At 50.1% G+C, this 22794-nt stretch overlaps 1 protein-coding gene across 1 annotated transcript; it reads right to left on the bottom strand.

Annotated features, from left to right (window-relative positions):
• Nucleotides 1–434: 434 nt before the first annotated feature.
• WNT5B (Wnt family member 5B) lies at nt 435–16009 on the bottom strand (the record flags this gene model as incomplete). The annotated part of the gene is made up of 4 exons (XM_082009024.1): nt 15915–16009; nt 14954–15201; nt 8998–9290; nt 435–893 (listed from the first exon to the last, which is right to left on the bottom strand). Exons 1-4 carry the CDS (start codon nt 15992–15994, stop codon nt 435–437), a joined length of 1080 nt encoding a protein of 359 aa, XP_081865150.1. The 5' UTR covers nt 15995–16009.
• Between the last annotated feature and the right edge of the window lie 6785 nt (nt 16010–22794).

Here is a 22794-nt window from a genome sequence, read left to right as displayed (position 1 = left end):
GCAGAGTTTGAAATGCAGATAACTAGGACTTGCTCATGCCTGGCTGCAATTTCAGATGTGCAATAACAATGCAAAATGTTGAGATTTACCGATAAGAGAGCAGAAGGAACCCACTCCTCTCCTCCTCACTGGCTTCGTTTCTGTAATGCAATAGTATGTGCTTGTGTGCAAGGGGGGAGCTCACTTTGTCAGCACCTCCTCAGCCTCTTCACCCTGACTGAAGCACCCCAGGGGAGATGCACCCAAAGACAAACTCCCCAGCAGAACTGAAGGAATGTTGGCAAGCCAGCAGGCCTGATGGGGGGAAACTTCAAAACCAAAATGTCTCTTAAATAAGCTTCTTTAATTATTATCATCATCTGTTTATTTATACAAATATAAAATATATTTATATAGATTTATATAATATAGATTTGTTGCTTTGGTGGCTCTTTTCATTTACAGACGTACTGGTCGACGATCTCTGTGCACTTTTTACACTTGACATAACAGCACCAATGGAACTTGCAGTGGCAACGCTCCACCTGGACGCTCTTGAACTGGTCATAACCCCGTCCGCAGCACATCAGCTCACACCCATCCATGCCCTCCGAGGTCTTGTTGCACAGTCGGCCCTGAGTGCCCAGCGAGCCAGTGGTCTCATTGCGCAGGCAATAGTCCGGGCTGGGGTCAACGTAGACCAGGTCCTCTTGTGTCGGCATGTTGAAACGGTTGTTCACCAGCTCCAGCTTGCCCTTGCGGCTGATCCTCATGGCAGCGGCGCTGTCGTACTTCTCCTTCAGCAGGTCGCCCACCTTGCGGAAGTCAGCCAGCTGCAGCCAGCAGGTCTTGAGGCTGCAGGAGCCCGACACACCGTGGCACTTGCAGGCCACGTCCGCCAGCTTGTACACGGCCTGCGGGAAAAGGAGTGCAATCAGGCAGAGCTGCGTTTATTCATGCTGCACTGGCAGATGGCTTAATTACAAGGAATTCGTCACGTTTTCAAACCGCTTTGATTTTCCCCCAATTTCTGTTGTTTCGCCCTTCAGAAGAGACAAAAGTCTCCTCCTGCTGTTGCAACTGCTGTGTTCTTGTTCCCTAAATATTTCTATTTCTGGTCACAATGCCTCTAAACATGACTTCCCCACCCCACCTTCTTTTCCCTTGTTAGAGTTCTGACTTGACAGCAGGGTCAAGAGCGGGAAAGAAGAAGGGGAAGAGTCCCGTCCATGTGGGTTCTGGAAATTCCCCCAGCCTCACGGACTACCACATGTTTTTCCCTTCAGAGCTGCGAAAAGCGAGCACCTGGGAACCTGCCTGTTTCCTACCACCCGCACCAGGAACCGACGCTATAGCTGCAGGGATACATCTGCATCCTTTTGAAATAAATCCACGGACCCACACCCCTTCCCTCCATCTCTGCTGAGGGGAGCTCCTTCGGGGGCAGCGTCCAGAGGAGGCATCGCTTTCCAGAGAGGAGCAAGCAGGGGTGGCAGGGACGGTGCGAAAGATGGAGACCTCCACGCTGGAGCTGAGCAGCTCGCCGCCGCTCCGGGGGTTCACCAGGCGCCCGCCGTGAAGAGCAGGGCTGAGCTGGAAGGCCTAACTGCAAACCTGCGCCATCTTGTGTCCAGACAGTTCCCGGCACCCGCAGGACGGTACACGCAGAAGGGCCTAGTTTTCAACAGCAAACGCAAGCTTTCGGTGCTGTCTTTTCCGAGAGACTTTCAGCTACGTTTTCAGGAGTCTGCGGGGGCTGTAAGATGCATCTACCCCCCCAGAAATTCGGCATCAAAATTAACAAATAGCCTTGAAAATTTAGGCCAGTGCGCATTAAACCCCAGGCAGAGCAAGGAGATGATGTAAAGGGTAATGGTGGTTGCTCTCCTCCTCCCCACAGTAGCTGGGAGGAGACAGAAATACTGAAAAATATTCGACAATAACAAAGCTCAAAATAAGCTGAGAAGGCAGGTTGGGTTTGTTCTTTCCATTAATTTCAGAGACAGGTACAGAACTGCGTGCTACACAAGATCCCGTCAGCACGCACAGGCACCGACAGAGCTTGCGGAGCGAAGAGCTGGCATCCCCACGCCATCAGAGCTGCGGCGTGTTACAGCAGCTCACCCCCCCAGCCCTCGCTCCTCATGCTCTCGCCATCAGGTTCGCATCTGCTCTCCCATGGCCGCCCTGCGTCCTGCACGTTCGCAGGGCAGTGTCTCTGCCAAGCAGAGCTGTTTGGCATCAGCCGCAAAATTACCACCAGCTGTATCGGGTGGGAGAGATCAAGGAATGTGAGAAAAAACTAGGATGTTCTGAAGGAGATGGCAATATGTCTTCTAGCCAGGTCTTCTGCTGAAAAAAGCAGCCAAGCACTGAGGTTTCTTTCCTGCCGCACTCACCAACACAGAAGAAAGCTTCCCAGCTCTCTGCATTTGTTTGCCAAGGAGTAGGTGATTAAGGCAATTGAGCATAGTGCAAGCAAAACCGTCTGCCTACGACTCGTTCTGGACCAGCAGTGAGAGGTCAGAGTTCTCCTACAACAACTGCTTGCTCCCAGGCTAACTAACGTCTAGTGCTTTTGACAGCTAGTGAAGATTCAATTTGGCTTAATGGCTAAATCACATGGAGGCTGATCCAGCTCCCAAGAACGTCAATGGAGTGAGTCCTTAAAACAGAGCAGCTTTAGTTCTGCTCCTCGGAGCTCCATTTACTGAGGCAATCCCTCACGGCGCAATGTAACAGCTACAGGCTGGGAGTTAAGCACTTGTCTTGAATCAAACTGTAACTGCAGAGGACCAACCACGCTGTTACTTAAGGATTCCTGCTGTACTATAACCTGACAGAGCTACAGCTGAATTTCCCGAGCCCGAGACACTTACTATATCCTCACTGCATTGCCAGCCTGCTTGTTACAAGCTTGTGTTAGCACTTTCTGGTTATGGTTCTGTCAAATCCCAGGCCACTCATGCCTCCCTTGCCCCTGCATGTGTTTTTATAAAGTATTATGATTCTTCCTAATCCTGGGCTTTGTTCCTTTAGAAAAACACTGCAACTCGATCCCTCCTCAGTTAATGTCATGGGACTGAGTTCACTCCGACTTGGCTTTAAGCAACTGATGCTCAAAACATCTGGCCCATGTGGGTAGTAGCTGTGTTGGGGAATGGAAACGCTACCAGCTACCACAGGTAAGCATGGTGCCACTCAGCCCCCCGCAGCTCCCACTATCAATGTCCCACAGAGGTAAGCATAGCTTTAGCCGCTACATGGCTCCCCCACTCTCCCCTTTTGCTGCCCGGCTGGGGAGAAAGCAGAGGAAATTGGAGAATTCCTCTTTGACCGGGCTCCAGTCAAGGTAAAAAATAACAGACCCCACATGCTGTTCTGAGGGCAGCTTCTGATCGATGGCCATGCCACTTAAACAGGTTGAAAATGCCTCTAATGGAAAGGCTTAAAGCCCCTTCCCATAAGCCCAAGTTCTCTTCCAATTCTTTTCTTACAAGAATGGCAACGGGAAGAAAATTAACGGGGAATTCCTATGTGGTCAATTAGCCAGACCCCCTTCCAGGCTCTTCTGGCACTGGCTTGAGTGACTGATGAGTGAGGCCTGCCATATGCCGACTGGGTAAACAGCGCAGAAGGACTGACTGCCACAGTCCGCCAGACAGGGCAACAGATAAGGAATGGGGGGAAATAAGAGAAGGTAATGGAGACCAATTGGAAGAAAAAGACAGATGGAAGGAAAGGGCATATTGAGATAACAGTCAAAGACAAACAAACAAGGGCAATAAAGCCAGGAGCCACCACCACAAGGACTCCGACGTGGAGTGAAGGGGTGAGGGGGTCACGACTGCCTGAAAAATAAAAGACCTCTGGTCCCCTCCTGTCCCTCTCAGCTCCTTCTGAGAACCACGGAGAGCAGGGAGACAATCTTCTCTCCTGCCACCAGAGCTCTTCATGGTTCAGGGAGAACTTTCTCATCCACAGGAAACTGAGTGAGGAGACATGCCAAAAGTCTGCCTAGAAATTGGAAGATATCAGTTGAAACACTGGCTGGGAAAGCGGGGCCAGGCTGTATATGGGATGGCACCCAGTGGCCACTCAGCAATGCTCACTGCCGTGTCTCCTTTCTTTCAGCACCAACATTTGGGAGTATGGAGTTACATGTGCACCTTCCTACTTCCAAAACCATAATCTCAGAAGTGAAAACATTTAGGAATGCAGGACTAGATGGGACCTCCTCGGTTATTAAGTATGATCTGTTGCTATTGTAGGCAGCGCTTCAAATAATATTTTCCTTAAATGTATAGAGTGCCCTTTTAAAAGCAATTAGGTTTTAAGCCACCATTATTCTGATCAGTATTCCAATGATAAAGTATCTTTTTCTAATTTCCAGTCTAAATGTATCCCCATTTGCTATTGTGCCAAATTGGCCTTTTGATTAAAAAGTACTTTTCCTCTCCCTATTATTTTTCCCACTAACACAGACACCAGTCAATATGCTCTCTCAACTTTCGCTTTGCTAGGCTAAACATGGCAAGTTATTCCAGCCCACTTTCTTAAGAAAAGATTCCTATACCTTGGGTCATCCGTAACAAGCCTTTTCTAGTCTGAGGTCATTTTGCTTGGGAATATTAGTACATACATTATTTTGGGGCCTCACAAAAGCTTAATACAATGGCATTAGTATTCCCCCATGTTTTACGGAAAGACTTTCCCTAGTACATTATAGGATATTTACCATCTTCTGAGCCGTATTACATCTGCAGTTATCTGCAGCTGACTGCTGCAGCCAGTTCTTTTCTACTTATTTCCTAATGACTAAAAATGTATTTCATGCAAGACCTCAAATGATGATCTTAATGCTATGTTGTCAGATGTCATTAGTTGCTGTACAAAATTTGGATTCTCCTCTGTATTCATAATACCTGCCACCTTTGCATCATAAGCAAACTTCATCAGTCCATTCCAAATTCTTGTGTTGAGGACGAGAAACAAAAATACCAAGTGTTGGTCTTGAGACAAGTCCTTGAAGAACTCTGCTAATTAAGCTCTGCTGAGATCAAGATACATCCTTTCAGACAACTTACTGACATCTTTCCTTGAACCAGTTTCTTGTCCATCACATAGCTGCTGCATTTTTCCTTATCCTTCTCAATGTAACCAAGCATTTCCCATGTGGTAAATACATTAAATGTCTCACAGACATTCAGATAAAATGAGACCTATAAGATCTATTTTCCTTTTTAGGAATTCAATGATGTTCTAAACGATTGTGTGGTCAACCTTTGAAAAATTCTTCTCAAATTATTTCCCATTTTGCCTCTTCCTCTGAGATATTCTTTCCCCCAGGTCCTCCTGTAAACGCTGCCGAGGCCACACTGCCTGTGCTGCCAGGTACCAGCTCTTTCAGAGTGCCAGGAAAGAACATGGGCACGCCCCATCACTTGCGAGCTTTACGCTACCTGAGTTTTGCTTCCACCTTGGTTGTGATAATTTCCATTTCTAGCCTTTCTCTTTTGCTCCCATGCTAATATATTTCTAGGAGCCAAGGGGAAAGGCTGCCCTGCACTGGCCAAATGCCATCCTGAACAGACAACCCTGGAACCCACAGCAGTGCCATCTTGGAGCTGCCCCAGGTCTTGTCCCCATTCAGATCCTTTCATATTCATCTCCCTTCCTGATCCCAGCATCTCCATTCCTCACTAACCCCAAATCCTCATCTGCTCAATCCACCCCAAAGCCCCAGCCTCATTTACTCCAGAGCCCTCCATTCTTCCAACCCTTTGCTGCCACTTCACTCCCAACTGATTCATTCAACCCAATCCCAAACTCCCCTCCATCAGCAGCCCCCTACACCCTCCCATTCATCCCAGATCTGCTGGCCCCGAACTTCAGTACTTGCTGCTCAGCTCCTCTTCCTCTACCTGTCTGAACATGACAGCTGCTTCCTTGTGCCTTCCTCGCTCCCACTGGGTGCCAGCACCTTCGGTCACTGCCAACTGTGATGGACCTTGCCTGCCCCTACAGCACCCTGCCCAGCTTCTCCCAAAAAGCAGAGTCCCAGGGGGATTTAAAAATCTACACTACTGAGCACTTACTCCCCTAGGCAGAAGTGTTGAAGACAGAGAAAGCCATCTCCATTGTGCAGCAGACGTACGGGACCCATCCCCACAAGCAGTGTCCCCCATTCTGACTTGAAGCCCCAAGTAAAGCACTCATTTACTTTGGGGATGGAAGCAACTCTGTCCTTAGACTCAGCCCCATCCCCATTGACTAGCAGCCTCCCTTCTTCCAATCTCCTCCAATTTACAAAGTTTAAAAAACTTCCGCTGTTTATTTTACTACCTTTTGCAGGGCCTGACTCAGCATGATTTTCTACTGTTCTCACTTCATCTTTACACTTCTTGACCTCTAATAGCTTTTTGTTATTTATTTGCTATCAGTTCATTTTTTTCCATTCTTAGTAGTCTCTCAGCCTATTCCTAACAGCTTCTCTGTGGTAGTTATTCATTCAGTGAGGTCTGGATATTCTTCCTACAAGCTTTTTCCTCTTGCTTGGCATGCAGAGTTGTAATGGCTTTAGCATCTTTGACTTGAAAAAGTTCCAGACCTCCTCCACATCGAGTTCCTCAGCTGAGTTTACTAACTGGCTCTCCCTTAGTTTATCAGAGCTTGGTCTTTGAAATCCACAAGCTTAATTACACATTGGCTTATACTTTCATTTAATTTAATCTAAAATGACTCGTGTTCATTTAATCTAAGGTTATTTTCTATGGCCATCTGTTCTACAGAGTCTACAAAAACCAAGCTTGAAATAGGATTGTCTTTTGCTGGGCCCTTTGAAAAGCTTTTGTCCAAGTCCCGTGTTAACTGGAGACACAGAAATTGCCTTGAGAGCTTGTCTATGGAGTCCAAAGAAGCACAGACACTGTAGCATTCCAAGCACAATTTAAACAACTTTCTGCACTGTAGTAAAGGCAGGACATAACTGGTTTTGGCTGTATCCTTAAAGCAGGATGCAGCTTTCTTCCATCTAAACCATATCATCGTCTGAAATCACAGCTCAGTGAGATCCTTGCACATATAACAAGAGTAACAAGACAGGGCGTTTTACCCATGCTGTGGAGCAAGTATCTTCTGACTCAATCTTCTAATACAGATGTTACTGGCGCCTCAAACTATTGGCCATATTCTGTCTCTGTATCCCTCAAGGCAATAGGACTGGCTGTTAAAAAGTCTCATAACATATTCATTCCCTATTTTAGGCAGAGTATTTATTTGTAGTAATCCAAGTTCATGACTCCAGACATGTAAGATGTTCAAAGCAAGTAATGCAGAGAAAAATGTCACTTTCAGGCTACTACTCTGTGGAGGAATGCCCCCACCCCGTTTCTAAGCAAAGGCAGACCCTCTGCCCTTCCAAGCCGAAAAAAAAACCCCCATCCCTAAACAAAAACCCACTGAGTTCTATGGCTTTCAAGTCCATAGTTTTCCACCTACTGCAAATTTACCCCAATCTGATTTTGCAAAAGAAGCATGGAGTATTTGCAATGCTTCAACCTGACACATTGATTTCACAATCAAAAAAAAACCAGAGCAAATCTTCTTTGGTGGCAAAATGAAGCCAAAATTACATGCAGAAAAGACAGATGTATATGGGAAAGGAAAGATAATTCAGTGACAATTAGAAGTAAGAAGGGGCAGAAAATTGATAAGGAAACTAAGGATATTAGTTAAAAATGTGCAAAAGAGCAAGGCTAAGTACACTTAACAGGATTTCTTAATAAGCATTAGAAATTAAATTAACCTTAGAAAAGCTCACTACTAGGGAAGAATGATAAAAATTTTAAACGCCCTGTGGAAAAGGCACAAATATTCAAGTAAGTATCTCTGGTCTACATTTGGAAAGAGGCAGGATTACACAGTTGTACCGCATACGAATGATGCTATACCTTCCAGGCTATTAATCACAGACAGAGGAATTGTCTAAAAAGCAAATGTGCATACACTGAACGCATACAAAGAGGGAAACGTCACCTACGTTTACAGCATCAGGGAGACCGATATCAGAACCCAGGATGTAATTTTGGTATCCATTTTCTTAAAGGACATGGGAAAACTGTAAAGGGTACACTAAAGTGACAAGAAAATTATTTGATGGCTGATGAGATCATCTGAAAGTGAGTCAGTCTTCAGTGCTCAACCTAGTTTGTCAAGAAAGAGTAGTGAATAAATTACAGTAGATAAATAAATACGTCTATGCAGAGGAAATTCTGATTATTAAGGGGCTTTTGGATCTAGCTGTAAAACTCAGAAAAAGAACTGATTGGAAGCTGACACCAGAGAAATTCAAATCATAAAGAGACACAGTGTTGGAACAGGGTGATTAATGATGGTAGCATGCTACAAAGGGAAGTGACGGATTCTCCATCCCTAGGGGTCTCCAGATCAAAACTGTATCTTCTCAGAAAATGTCTGTCACCTGGATGCAAATTATTTTTTTTGCCCAATACCAAGGTAACTGTGCAAGGCATAAATTTCAGACATAGCCAGGCAGCCTGATTCAATGTTTGCTTCTGGCCTTATATTCACAAAAATCTGAATGATGGCAGGAGACAACTCCACATGCTAACAGATTCTCTTCTTCACCACCAGCCTGTCACTTTGGCAGCTCTGGGAAGCCAGTTTATGAGCTGTAAACCTTGAAAGTCCGTGACAGCGCCTAGTTTATTTGGAAAGGACTTACATGTCTGCACACATGTGCCATACAGCATCTCAACAGACCCAAAATCTCACTGGCTTTAGCTGGCAATGGAAGCCTGCCATTAAAACTGTCGTATAATATTGTCTGTAATAGTCACATAAATGCAGAAAATGTGACCATATGCCATTTCAGGGGAGTTACTGGGGCATCGTTCGACTATGCCTCATCAAACCTCCAAGTAATTTGGTATCTAGCTATCTCAAGCCTTCTGAATCTGCCTCTGAGAAAGAGGAAAGGGGCAGCACTCATCTTACCCTGCGACCAGCCTCATTGTTCTGCAAGTTCATCAGCATGCGCGCCTGCTCCTCTGAACCTCTCACGTAGTTCTTCTCCCTCTCCTTGGCATCCACAAACTCCTTGGCAAAACGATACCCATACTCCACGTTATCCCCGCAGCCACCCCACAGCCAGTCGCGGGGCAAGTCCTTGGGCCGGGCAGTCCGGCTGCAGCCACAGCTGGAGAGCTCTCCTTCACGGCAAGCCCGGCTGATGGCGTTCACCACCCCGGCAGCACTGACGGCGTAGGTGAAAGCAGTCTCTCGGCTACCTGTGAGAGGGATGTGAGAAGCAAATTAACAGGAGACAGATCTCGTTTAACAAACACAACATGCAGCAAGGAGCAGGCAAACGGGGTCTGGACAGTAGGACATGGTGTGCTCTGAGAAGGTGCACAGAATCGACTGGAACAAAGGAATGGGGTGGTCAAGCACAAGAGACACCACCCTGTTCTGGTAGAGGGGGAACTGTCACAACACATGCTTGCACCCCGTTTTTGTTTCCATTTCACAATAACGGCTCCAGTCAACTGAGCCAGGAAACTCCGAGCCTTGCCCAAAAGAAATAGCGACACTATAGGCAGGGAATGCTCAGCCTCCCTCCCCTCAGATCAGCCCCTTGGTATCCTCTCATCTTAACCTGGAGGAATCTCTCAAGAAGCAAAAGGGTTATTCACTTGCTGAAAATACAGCTGCCGTCTCAGCCACTGAATCTGCCAATAATCACTGAGAACAACTAACGAAGTTGGGTCTGTGCGAGAGGAGTGTTCTGGTTGAGCCAGATTATCACTCTGGAATGGTTTTAATTTAATTGGGACAAGTTTTATGGGCACCTCAGTTCATCAACCTTACTTTGGTTTACATAAAGTCAGCTGAGAATTGTTTTGAGGCAACCTGAAGGAAATCCATTTTTACACTAAAGCATGAAGGCAGAGGCTCTCCCAATGCCTACAGAACCGCAGTGCTGGAACAAGTAAAACTTTCCCATGTAGACAATAATAAATGAAAAGACTTTCCATTAGCAGGTTTACTAGAGACTGCCCTGCTTGCAGTGTATGCTCTATACAGCTTAGAATCTTAGCCAAGCAGCTGGATCGGGTCTCCAGCTATGTATTCCTGGCAGTGATTCAGCCCCAATTTGACCGGGGCACCAACGCAGCCAGAACACCGCATGAGGCCAAGCGTGCTGCACCAGCGAATGCTGTGGGTCTGAAAAGGGGGGAGTAGAGGGGGTGAGGAGGAGAAGGAGGCAATCCACACCTGCACTCTCACCACTCGGTGTTAATAAATAGCTAAACCGACACCTTCGGAGTCATTGTGTGCATCGCCAAACTTTCAGGTGATAAAGGGAACAACTGCCAAAGCTTCACTGGAATAAGCAACCTGATGGCGAGGAGCTACTTACACCAAACCCCAGCAAGAGGCGACCCTCTAATGCTCTCAAGCAAATTTGCATTACTTCAGAGGGCAGATCCTCCAAGAACAGTTTGTCACCAACCCACGAGGCTCTCAGTGCCAGCTCCCTCAGCAGGACTTGAGCTGATGCTTTTGGTATGCTCTTGTCCCAATTTGCATGTGCTGACACTCTGTAATTAATAGCAGCTTATCACCGGCTTAGCAGTAATGACCCAAGACAAAGGCAAGGCTGCGAATGGCATCCACCTTGCAGAACAACCTGTGATTTCCCCCCCCCCCGAAACGAGAGCTGTACACTGAGGGTTTTTGCTCTGGAGTACAGCACAAGGCTGACAAGATGCTATGGGACACATAATATAGACGGGAGGGCCGTACTAGCAGGTCGTAAGGAGAGGACCATGTCCCCCAAATCTCCCTGATCCAAGGGGTAAAGAGGATTGACTCCTATTTAAAGTAGTTCAGCTGAGACTGGTCCATGAGGGGAGCTGTGGTCAATTTGCAGCAACCAAAATCATGCTTTTACTCAACCGAGTTCGTTTGGCGTGTTCGGGGTATTTTAAGGCAACGGTCCCACGCGCAGCTTGGCCCCCACCAGCCCATGCCTGTCGGGTGGGAGCCCTGCGGACCGGCCTGTTGAGCAGAGCACTCCCTGCACCTACAGCCATTAGGACACCCAGGCAGCCAGGGCCCCGGCGTTACCGCTGGCGCAAGGGAGCCCGCAGGGCTCCCAGCGCCTCGCATCCCGGCCGCCCGGCCGTGATCCCTCGGCTGGAAGCGCAGGCGGGATTTGCACTTTCACCGTCTGCGTTTTAACCCGCCGGCGAGTTTCCAAATGTAGCAGCACCACAACTCCCATGCGCAGCCCCCAGATCATCTGCATGAGGGGTTTCGGCTGCTGAGGACGGCGGGAGGAGAGGCTGAAGCAAGGCACAGTGGGGCTTGGGGCTGTTTGGTTGGGGGTGTGCCCCCCCCCCTCCCCCAAAGCAGAACAAACCACGGTGCTCGGTAGATGTACTCGAGGTGGCAGGGGTGTTCCTCCCCAAATTTGTGCGAACGTGAGCAGAGGTTACAGGGCCGGAGGCGGTGCCGAGCGCTGCGGCGCGGAGCTCGGCGGAGCTCTGCTGCCCTCCGGTGCCCGCCGCCGCCGGCGGGACGGGGCAACCCGGGGCGAGGATGCCAGCAGCAGTAGCCAGGCAAGGCGTCGGTCCCCACGGCTGGCTCTTCTGGCGCTGTCGCTTTTAACTTTTTTGGATGACAAAGTTTCAGTTTCAACTGGTTTTGTTTGTTGTTTTTTAAAGGCATTTCCCTAAAGTTTGCCAATCTCGAAGAAAAACGAGGAGAAATATTTTTCTTTGTTCTCTGCTTTTACGACTCCTTTTTTTTTCCCTTTTTGCATTCGAAAAGGCAGAAGAGAGAAGATCTTTGGCTCCAGAAATGACTGGACTAACCTGGAAACTCCAGCCTTACATTTAGGATTGCACTAAAAGAGACAGAATTTCCTCGAGGAGGAGAGAATAGAACATGATCTTTTTGGGTGCTCTGTCCTATCCCTCACAAATGTAGAAGTAAGGAATGTGTCTGTATATAATGTATAGAGATATATACACACATGTGCAGTCTAAAATCTGTATTGACAGAACAAGAAGCAACTTCAGAAGGCTCAGTTTTGTACATCGCCAGATATCAATATTGAATAAGCCACATTTAAAGGGTAAGAACAATTCTCACAACAACGCAAACAAAAAAACCCCATGCTAAAAAGCCACCTCCTTCAGTGCTACAGATGCCGCTACAAAAGCTTTGTATCATTGAGCTGCCTCACCTCTAGGAAACGCACAAAACGAAGGCGTAATGATTAAATACAGACCGACTGGGTCTCCCGATTCCGAGCTGAGCCAAGTTCCACGAGGGGTAAAGGAAACAAACCTTCCAGGTTTCTGAGTGAACGCTCTCCTGAGGATCTCCCAGGCTTTGGACTTGGCCGGGGCAAGTTCTCCTCCCCTCTCGCAATCTAGAGCGGCTCAAGAAATCACATAATATATGCCATGCCTGCATTGGTGGGTGGGCAGCCGAGGGTTGTTGGCACACTATACACCTTCTGGGTCCTTCTTATCTCTTCCCCCCGTCCACAGCACTTTGGCATGCCTCTGCACTCTTGCAGATATTCTGGTCTCCAGACCTTTCTCGTGCCATTGGCAGAGAGTACAGAAAAAGGGCTGTGGTCCAGAATTGAGGCTCAGAGGTTGAAAACAGGAGACAGGCACACAGTAGGAACCCAGGGAAGAATGACTTTATAGCTGACACAACCTGAGAGACTGAAAGGCTTTGTTTTCCTCCCCAGCATGGAAAATAAATTTGCTGAGATGATGAACAATGCCTCGTTACAAAGTAAGAAAAAGTAAAAGCGGAAGGTGGAACTAAGTGAACAGAGGCAGCATCCCCCTCCACTTATCACTGACGTAGACAACAGCAATGCATCATCTCAAACCCTCTAGCACCCCAGGCCACTTGTAGGGACATTTTTCTCTTCTGTGCTGTCTTGTGCTGGAGTATAAACACCTGAACATGCTCTTACTGACCGGAGTACCTAAACGAGCTGGGCTCAAAACTCTGCTAGGATAGTTTTTTAAACAGCAGGCAACCACAGGCAGTCACCTCGCAGACAGCACCATCAGCAGATTCCTACTAGAGATACAGCAGTACTTCTAACAAACAAATGCACGCACACACAAACCAAACAGCAGCAGCAGGACTACTGGACATACCCATCACGTACCTGCAGCACCTCTTTCCTCATCAAAACTCAAATCTACTCCCAATCTAAATTGACAGGATCGAATTTCCAGAGAGAGGAATCATCCCTCTTCCACTATCCACTCTAGTCCCTTCTTCCTGTACACCCTCCGATCCTTCCTGACTGCTTTTCATCCTTCACCTCTCATCTTTCCTTTCTCTTAGTTCACCCTTACTTCTTTTCTCCAGGTATGGACTCACCCACTGGACCAACCTGGGGCTGCAGAAGCTGAAGAAGAGGAAGAGGTTTCCTCCAGAAGGGGAAATTCCAACTTCCTTGTATCCTTGTGGAGTCACTAGGAACTCTGTGAGGATTTGAAATTTGCCCCATTCTTTGGGAAAAGTTACATGTGAGGAAGGGACACCAGAAGGGAGAGATGGAGGTGTATTTTCTGTCCTTTCCCTTTGGCAGCTGAAATTTCATTTTTCATACTCCAAAGCACAAGTTTTAACAATCTGGGATTGCACGCAGCCTCATCTGGCCACCACCCTTGCTATCAGAAAGTGAGAGATCAATGATGCGCAGATGCTTTGGATGTGTGTCAGGAGCTGAAAGTATGTGTCAGGAAACGGCATTTCCCAGGAGAACGCCCCAGAGGAGTGGGGATTTGTTGGGGTATCTACGAGCTGAGTAGAAAGGGAGGAATTAGAATGGCTCTGGTAGGCTGAAATAGGGATTCTGAAGCGTTGAGTAACACATGCAAAAATGTCCCTACAATTCTCCGGGATGACACATAAGGATTTCAGGATCAAATGGAAGGGATCCCAGCCTTGGTTACCCCAGTGCCCTATCGCCTTGATGCCCCAGAGGGATTAAAGATGCATCTCTTGGTGTCCTGCTGCCTATACGGAGGTTTTTTTTGAGAGTGAGGCCAAAGAGGTGTGAGCAATGCTGGGGGTACAGGAGCCGGAGGTCTCTTCCCATCCCTTGCTAAGTGTTTTCCCTGACCTTACAACCAAGAAATAGTGCTGGTTCTGGATTTGTCAGTGTAAATGATCGCCTTTGGGGGTGGGAAACAAAACCTGGAGTTGGAGAGAGTGAGTGTGTGTGTGCATATGTGTGTGTGTAAGCGGCTGTTTTAACACCTTTTCTTTATTGTCCTGGCTGTCGGACACATCAAACCCAGCCCGGATTTCTCAGTTTCTTGCCATCAGATGATTGCATTTCAAAAGGAGCTGGGACAATGTAGCTAGGTCACACCTCAATTCAAGTGCAGCAATGGCCTGTCAATGTGCCTCTTAGGGCCAGCAGGGCAGGAATTATAAAAATCTCTTCGGTTTACACAGAAAGCGGCAGAATAGGGCGAGGGCGATACCCCATGCCAAGGGAGTCCATATCCCCACATCTCGGGGCTGCATTCCCAGTCCGAGCGCACTCCAGACGCTGGGGATGATAACACGGGTGCATTGTTCTTGGCTCCAGTTTGTTCCCTCCCTCCCTCCCTCCCTTTAAACAAGCACACAAAGCAAAAGCAGCTCCCCGATTCCTGACCTTCCCATGCAACCCCCCCCCCCCAACAGTCGTCCCCCCTGCTGCCCCAGCTAGCTCCCGCTGGGGCTCAGGTGCAGGCAGCACACAGGCAGAGCTCGCTCGGGCAGCACCAGGGAATGGAAAAGCTCGTTAAAGGCAGCTTTAGGAGCGGGTGCTAATGGAGCTCATCACCCCCGCGTGTGCATCTGAAGGGAGGAAAGGAGGGAGGGAGAAAGCAGCGCGGGGCGCTCCTACCTATTTTCATTACCCGCCCGAAGACGGAGGTGTTGTCCACCGTGCTGCAGTTCCACCGCCGCTGCCGAAACTGGTACTGGCACTCCTTGATGGCACTGCGGGCCCCCTCCCCGATGAACACCATGTGCTCCTGGTAGAGCTGGCAGAGCTTGCGCTGCCCGGGGGAAAGCCCCGGCAGCTGGCTGCACACCGGCTGAGCGCCGATGATGTACATCTCAGGTCTCTGGATGGGGTTCATGGCCAAAGACCTACGATGAGAAAAACATCCAAGGGTGTCTGGAGGGAAGAGGCCCCCTCCGCGAAAAGCCCGGCACCTTTCCCCGCCAGCCCAGCCCCGCTCCACTCCCAAAGCCCGGGCGCATTTCTCATGTCAGCTGTCTCCCTCTACGGCTTTGCCAGATGCGAGGCTTTTCCAGGGAGAAACACAGCTCGTTTGTAACCTGAGTTTAAACACAGAGGACACCGGGATGGGGAGGGGGCAGAGAGAAAGCTCAGCACTTTCTCTGCAAAAGAAGAAAGTAGGCTGCTTTTTCACAGACCGCCAGCGAGCGATGCCTGCCGCCTTCAAGCCGGGCTGTTTTCCGCTCTTTAGGGGAAGGGGGGCTCCGCGGCTGCTCCCAGGGCTTTTGGCAACGGGTAGGAAACCTCACCCATCCTCTCCTTACGCCTTCCCCACATCCTACAGCCCGGACGGGATTTCAGCAAGCCCACACAAAAGGAGCCCAGAAATGCCTGGAGGAGAGGGGCTTGCGTCCCGTGTCCCCCCCAGAATTGGGCAGGGACGAGGGGGGGACCTGGGAAGGAGCAAGCTGCTGCGAGAGGAGCCCGGCAGGCGGGCAGGCAAGTTCCGGCGGGGGGCAGCCGCCCCGCTCCCGCCCCCGGCCCGGGACGGCCCCGGCCCCCGGCCCCTGGCCCGCGGCGGCGGACAAAGGCTCCGCCGGCCCCCCGCGCCCTCACTCACCACCAGGAGCTGGCGTCGGCCACCGGCGAGGTGCAGCTGCAGAGGAGCGCGGCGGCGAGGGCCAGCCTCGGCCCGGTCATGGTGGGCTGCGGGCGGCGGCGCCGGGGCAGCTCCCGCGGAGCCGGCCGCCGGGACGGGGCGCCCTGCGGAAGAAGCGCCGAGGAGAAGCCCTGGAGCGGGGCCCGCCTGCGCCGAGCACAGCCCGGCTGCCGCTGCCGCCCCCTCCCACCCCGCAGGACCCTCCCCCGGCCGCCGCCTCCCGGGGGCTCCGGCGGCGGCCCTGCCTCCCGCCCCACCGCCCGCCCTCGGCCCCGGGGCAGGGGCCGCGCTGCCGGGGCTCCGCCGCCACCGACGGAGCCTCCCTGTCCCGCCCCGCGGGGGAGTGAGGAGACGTGTGGGGCTGGCCTCGCCCTTACGGGAGCCGGGAGGGACCCCCGGAGCCTCCGCGCCGCCCCTCTCCCCCGGCCCGTGGTCCGCTAGTGCCCCCGCGGCGTGGCGTGGCGCCCCGCGGCCGCAGGTGTGCGGGGAGCCGGCGGGGCACATCAAAGTGCTGCGCTGGCCCCGCCGCCTTTGTAATGCAGGGCGGGCTCGGAAATGAGCTGCCCCCTCACCAAAACGGCCTCCAGAAGGGCCCCACGCCACGGCCCCAGCCCCGCACCCCGGGTGAGGGCTCTGCGAGGCGAGGCGAGGCGAGGCTGGGCTGTGGCGAGGAGCACAGACAGGGTCGGCACCAGAGCCTAATGGCTTTATGGGCAGGGGAGGTGGGCAGGAGAAAAGCTTCAAAGGTTCCTCTTGTCCACACACCCCTCTCCCTTCCCCACTCGACCCACTTGGGGACCTCAAAGGCTGGGGCAATCTGGCAGCTCCTCAGCCCCTTCTTCCCCCAGACAGCTGCGGAAAGCAACGCGGGCATCCCGGGCCCGTGCCGGTGCTCGTAACAAACTGCTCCCCGCACCCTGCCTCCCTCATGCAGCAGGGGAACGGCCGCCTTACCGCACCACTGACACCACGGCTGCCGCCTCCATCTGTACACAGCCTCCCACCCTCCTGTCCTACCCTGCGCCACACGGTCCCCACCTCTCCGCCATGGACAAATGCCCCCCGCCTCCTCTCCCACACAGCCTCCTCGCCAGGCCTGGCATCCCCCCGAGCCTGCCCCTGCGGCAGCGTTTCCCGAACGCGGGCTGAACGTGCGGGTCCCCTCCAGCGGCTCCCAGGTCGTGGCCACGACATTCGTGGTCCAAAACCCGCAAGAACCCGGCCTTTCACTCTGCCTCACGAGCAGCACCCAAGACATGAATCACCAGGCTCGGCAGCTCAGTCCGCTGAAGTATATTTTTTATCAAATTCCTCACGCCCACCACGGTGGACTCGCTCTGTTTGTTTGCAGCACGCTTCGCTTCCTCCCCCATCCAGATGTGCTGTACCTGCAGCTGGTGGCCCATCTCACCTGGCAGGCAGATGTGGGGCTGCGAGTGCCAGAATTAGCCCCAGGACAAAAAAGCCTTGTGTGACCCAGAACCTCAGCGGGAGGGGAGTTTTACTGCTTGGGCACAGCAGGATCCACGTCTGAAGAAAACAGGGTGACTTTATTCACATCTTCTATATCCTCCCTTTTCCTCCTCCCACAGCCCCGAGCATGATGGAGGGATGGCGAGGTATATGTGTGTGTAGCCACGCATACGTGTTTTGGGTCTGTTTCTATAGGGAATAGACAGAATGGAAAGTTTATCTCCAGGAGTCTGGGGAGGAAGGAAGTTGTGTATGGATGAATGGCTTTTCCATGACAAACAATGAGTCTGCACAGACATGGTGTGATGTCACCTAAAGAATTTCCAAGCCAGCCTCAGATACAGAAAACCTTCTCGCTGGCAGAGAAGACAGTGTCCCACCTTTCCATCTCACCACAGACAGAAGGCAGAACTAGAGCAAGGGAAAAAAAGAAAAAGCCGCACGCACGCACACAAGGCATGTGTCATGTAAATAGATGACATGATGGGAGAGGTGTATCTCCAAGCTTTGCCCTCACCAAGTCTCCTCACAGATTCTGAGAAAGTAGCAAACCGTGGCGAGCCGCCCCGGTGCCTCTCCCAGCCAGGAATGTGAGACGGCACCAGCCGATGAGGCACTTCCACAAATACAGGTGATGTCAATGTCCGTGCTCGTGTGAAGCTGCTCCGAGCACGTGTGCGCAGCCACGGCGCTCCATGGGGCAACAAGGATGTACCACCACGTGGCACTGGTCCACCTCCGGCATTGTGGCATCGTGGAAATGAAAACCTTTCCAGCTGGGTAAAGCCTGGGAGCGGTTCACGTGAGACTTAGTCGAGAAACATACGGCATTAATTAAATATCTCATTTTATGTACTAATATTCAAAGGCAGCTGTGATTACCGACAGCAAAATGTTGTGAATACTGCTAGTAGCAACCCAATCGCCAACAAGCACAAGCAAGGCAATGAACTTATTTTGAAACACAAGATGCAAAAAATTGCCGTATGGGATAAGATCACTTATCCAGCCAATCTAATACTCTGTCAAAGCCAGCAACTAAAGGAGATGCTTCAGCAGGAAAGGTCTGAAACTCTGAATTCTACTCAAATTCTGCTGCTGGAGAGGGTGACTGCCATTGAGTTAAGATGTGAATTATGGAAGTGAGTCCTTTTTAAGGTGCTGGAAAGAATTTCTTCACTGGCTGTGTTTATGACTTCAGATAAAGTGGTAATAGCAGGTGAGGTGTTGTTGAAGGGATTTAGCCTCAGCCAGCAACTTCCAGACCGAAAGCTGCAAAGCATTTGGCCGGTGGTCCAAAGAATACTATTCCTTGCGCCTGTTTCTATTTGCCATCAAAATCTTGAAAGTCAGCTTTCGATTTTGTAAATAAAAAGCCTGGATTATCTTTTAAGCCCAACTGAGGGCAGGTTCAAACAACTTCAGTGAGGTTGTTTGCCAAAGCAGGGCTGAGTGGGAGAAGTCAGTGAAAGTTTGTGAGGATGAGAGTTGGGCTGAAGCAGGGCTGCTGGCGGGCTGGGGTGAACTGAGTCAGTGAAGCGTCAGGTAGGAGAGAGGGGAAAGGAGATGCCAGTGGCTAATCCCGAATGACTAACTGGGATGCTGGCAGAGTCATCAAGACTTAGGGGGTTCAGGGGAAGGATGCTAGGAGTGAGCAGGATTTTGGGGTGGCTCCATACAAGTGACATGAAATGGGTCACTACCCTAATGGGTATTGGGAAGGCCCTGGAGAAAGCTAGTCTCACCTGCCTTTCTGTTCCCTGGTTAATCCTGTCTCAGATCCAGGAGAGCCCAAGCTCACCCCAGGCAGACCACCCCTCCTGGCCATCACCCCTGTCCACCCCCTGATGCCCAAATGACTCCCACTTTCATCCCAAACCATCCCTCCCCTGCAGCAGCCCACTCACACCAACTCATACCACTCCTGCTACAGGAGGGGAGGAAGGGGCCATAGGAACAACTCCAGAACCAAGAGCTGCTCTTGCTTCTGCTGGGAAAGGCCCCATCCCACCCCTTCCAGTGGGTCCGGCTCATTCAAACGGCACCAGTGAACCCACGCTGCGGCTCAAGCGCTGCAGGTCTGATGCTTGCACCCAGACTGCTGTCACCTGAAAACAGGACATGAATCTGAGCCCTCAGATTAAAGGTCTAACGGTCCCTTCTGAGGTCTAGCTGCTCCCTTCTTTGAGGAAAAAGCAGCGGCAGCAAGCCTGCGTCTTCGTAAAGCCTTGGCATTCTGCTCCATTCAACCGTCTGCTGCCCTAGGCAACTGTCTACTGTGTTGCCTGGCTGCCTAAAATTAGTACCTGTGTTTGCCTTTGTTCGATTTTCAGAGGTGACAACTGTGCACGAAGCACAGATTTACACATTTTGGGTTTCCAAAGTCACGGCAGAGCAGCTGGAGAGCTATCACCGCTTTCCCAACACCGTCCCTGCCGCATTTGCTGGAGGGAAGCTGCAAGACTCCGAGAAAGAAAGGGAGGTCATGTCCATGAGATCATTTGCAAAGATTTGGCAGACCATGAAAAAAGTTGAACCCTGGCTGGAAGACAGCCTTGATAAATTAGAAAAGGAGAGTTACTCATGCAAACTCCTTGTCCTACCCTCATTGTTTTTCAAAAATTTGGGATGTCCCCAAGTGCAACACAGATCGTTATCAAGTGCTATAAGGAGTGTTGAAAGAAAATGTTAAGTCTCTTTTCACATAACTCCAATGATTCTCATTTCTGCCTCTTGTCCAGTTTCTCCCCAGCTGGGGAGAACTGGACATACATTCTTCCTGTAATGATCAAGAGCTTCTTTCAAGTTCCTGTTTATTCTTGCAACTTGACTGTGGTTCAATGCTTGTTTTTAATGTCTCACAATGTGCAGTGCATCCAGAAACATTCATTTCACTCTCTGACATAAGACACTTACTCAAGATGGGAAAAATATTCACTGAAGGAGAGTCTCCTCTGCTTAAGGAGCCAGTAGAGATGCATTACCCAGGAAGGATGGTTTACATGTGCTGCTCGAAAGGGAATCCCTGCCCTCTGGTTCCATGCCACGGACCTGCGGGTTGACAGCACCCAGAGACGTACCGTAACGTTCTGCTATACATCTGCTTCTGGCAGCCAGGCTTGGTTTTAACCACAGTTCTTACTAAGACTTCAGGAATCTCATTAAAGTCGCATACTTGCCCATTCAGCCGAACCAGTTTTAGAGGGAGTGTAGATTAAAAAAAAAAAAAAAAAAAGTCATCCCTTGAAGCTAAATCGCAGCCCTCACACAGAAACTTACATCATCTTTTATCCCACCACCCTCCACTCGTTTCGTCCTGTGCTGCTCCCCTGTTGCCAACCTGTCCCGCTCTCATCTCCGCACCATGTTGCTGTACTGGTGTCAACCTTCCCAGATCTAAATGTGTTTTTTCTATTGTGATTATTACTTAAACAGCAACTGGAGTCACCTCCATAGGTCCAGATCCAGCTGGGGTGTTACAGAAGGTGTAATAAAACCTTCTCAACATATCCCAGCACATCAGCCATTCGTGTCCACCTCTTTTGTCGTGACATTGCCTTGCCTCGTTGACTTGTTACGCACTGCCTGTCTCCGCTGGAAGGGCAGATTATTCCTGCTTATGTCCTGCTTGTTTCTTTTGGTACTTATACACTCAGTTTTATCTCCTGATGTGCTCATGTGCTACCTTTTTCTGCATCTCATCACCTGTCACCCCCGTTGACAGATCCAGATTTCCTTTCACCACTACCTTGCTCTTTCATTTTTCCATGACTCCCCTGGCCAATTACATCCAGTCTCACTGTCACCAAGGCATGTAGTGCAGCAAATGCCAAGATATACCTGCCAGTCTCAGCAGACCCAGTGACAGCTGTCCCTGAAGTGCCTCACCAAGGAGAGCTCAAATGGAGGAAGGTTGCAAGACAAGCAGAAGTATTAGGCAACAAAAGAGGCCAGATACTAAGTATTTTCACCATTTAAAACCAGGATAGGCATAAAGGATAGTGATTCTATGAATGAAACAGTTTCTCATTAATGAAAGAAACAGAATATATGAAAATCCTTATGAACATTGTCATTTATACCACAATATTTCACATGACAGGCAACGAGCTCACCTGGAGCAAGACCATCTCCCCCGCAACCAAAAAAGGGACCAAACTCCAAGGATAAACCTGGACATGAACCTCCTTTCTCTCAATGCGATTCAATGGTAGTTGTACTCTTACAGCAGATTAAATCTCAGTGTTGAGCCAACCTGGTCCACTGAGACCAGCACCAGATGTCCCAAAGAAAAGTGCAAGAGACTCAGCAGTGATCTGTGGAGCCGTGTGCTGAAACAAAATTGATTTTGTGAAGAAAGCAACATAGAACCATACCTGCAGGTACATGGCTGCCTGGAAACCACCCATATTTACGATATTCCCAGGGACAGATCTAGGCCATCCGGTTCCCTTTTCCACGGAAAATCTATTTGCCTGTGGGCGACCTCAGTCAAGAGCCAGAGACCTGAACTCGGACATGTTTGGCCCAAACTTTGCACTTCTTGTTCCCACGACTACTAGAACACTAGGGTTTATGGGGCTGCAGCAAATAATCCTTAATCACAAACTGAAACCTTCTTAGCCTCCTTTATTTACATGGCAAGCCCTGTAAGAAACTAGACCAGTTCCACTATGTGTAGTCATAATCTAACAATCACTAAATACATATTTTTGAAAAAAGTACCAAGCATTATCCTCTGATGACTGTTCAGTGGCTTATTTAACATGCCCATGGTGTCACAGCTTACTTGCCAAACAGGCAGCCCATCCCCTTTCTTCTTCAGAAATTGTTCCCCAGACCCGCTCGAAGGAGCCATGGGAGGTCAGGTTGAAGCACAAGCCCAGGCAGGGTTAGGAAGCCCACGCTGCTGCTCGCTAATATTGCAGGTTTCCAGGAATGAAAGACTCCAACCCTTAAGGCCATCTAGCCAACACCTTCCCCAAGTGTTGTTTACATGGAAGATTAACCATCTCAGAGGGGAACAAGACACAAGGGAAGTGAAACAGAAGAAAGTACATCCCTCCTTTGTTTGTCTTCTAGGGGCCAACCCTGGGAGCTGGTTTGTTACCTGCTGTCGCTGACCGTGGCACCGACCCCTCAAGCAGTGACAGAGGAGGGCAGCCCTCATCCTGCTAGAGAGCTGATGCTGGCTGCAGGATTTGCATGAGAACTCTGGACTCAGATTATGGTGGTTACCAGCGCGTACGTCAGCCCTCCTTGAAGATTAGGAAGGATAACAGGACAAAGTTCTCCGACAGTGTGAGCAACGAGGCAGCGAAAAGCAGTCCAAGTCAAAGCAACTTCTCTGCAGAGATTTCAGAACAGG

Source organism: Phaethon aethereus, assembly GCF_964289735.1.
Source record: "Phaethon aethereus genome assembly, chromosome: 1".
Classification (NCBI taxonomy): Eukaryota; Metazoa; Chordata; class Aves; order Phaethontiformes; family Phaethontidae; genus Phaethon; species Phaethon aethereus.
This window is presented reverse-complemented; position numbering and strand designations above follow the sequence as displayed.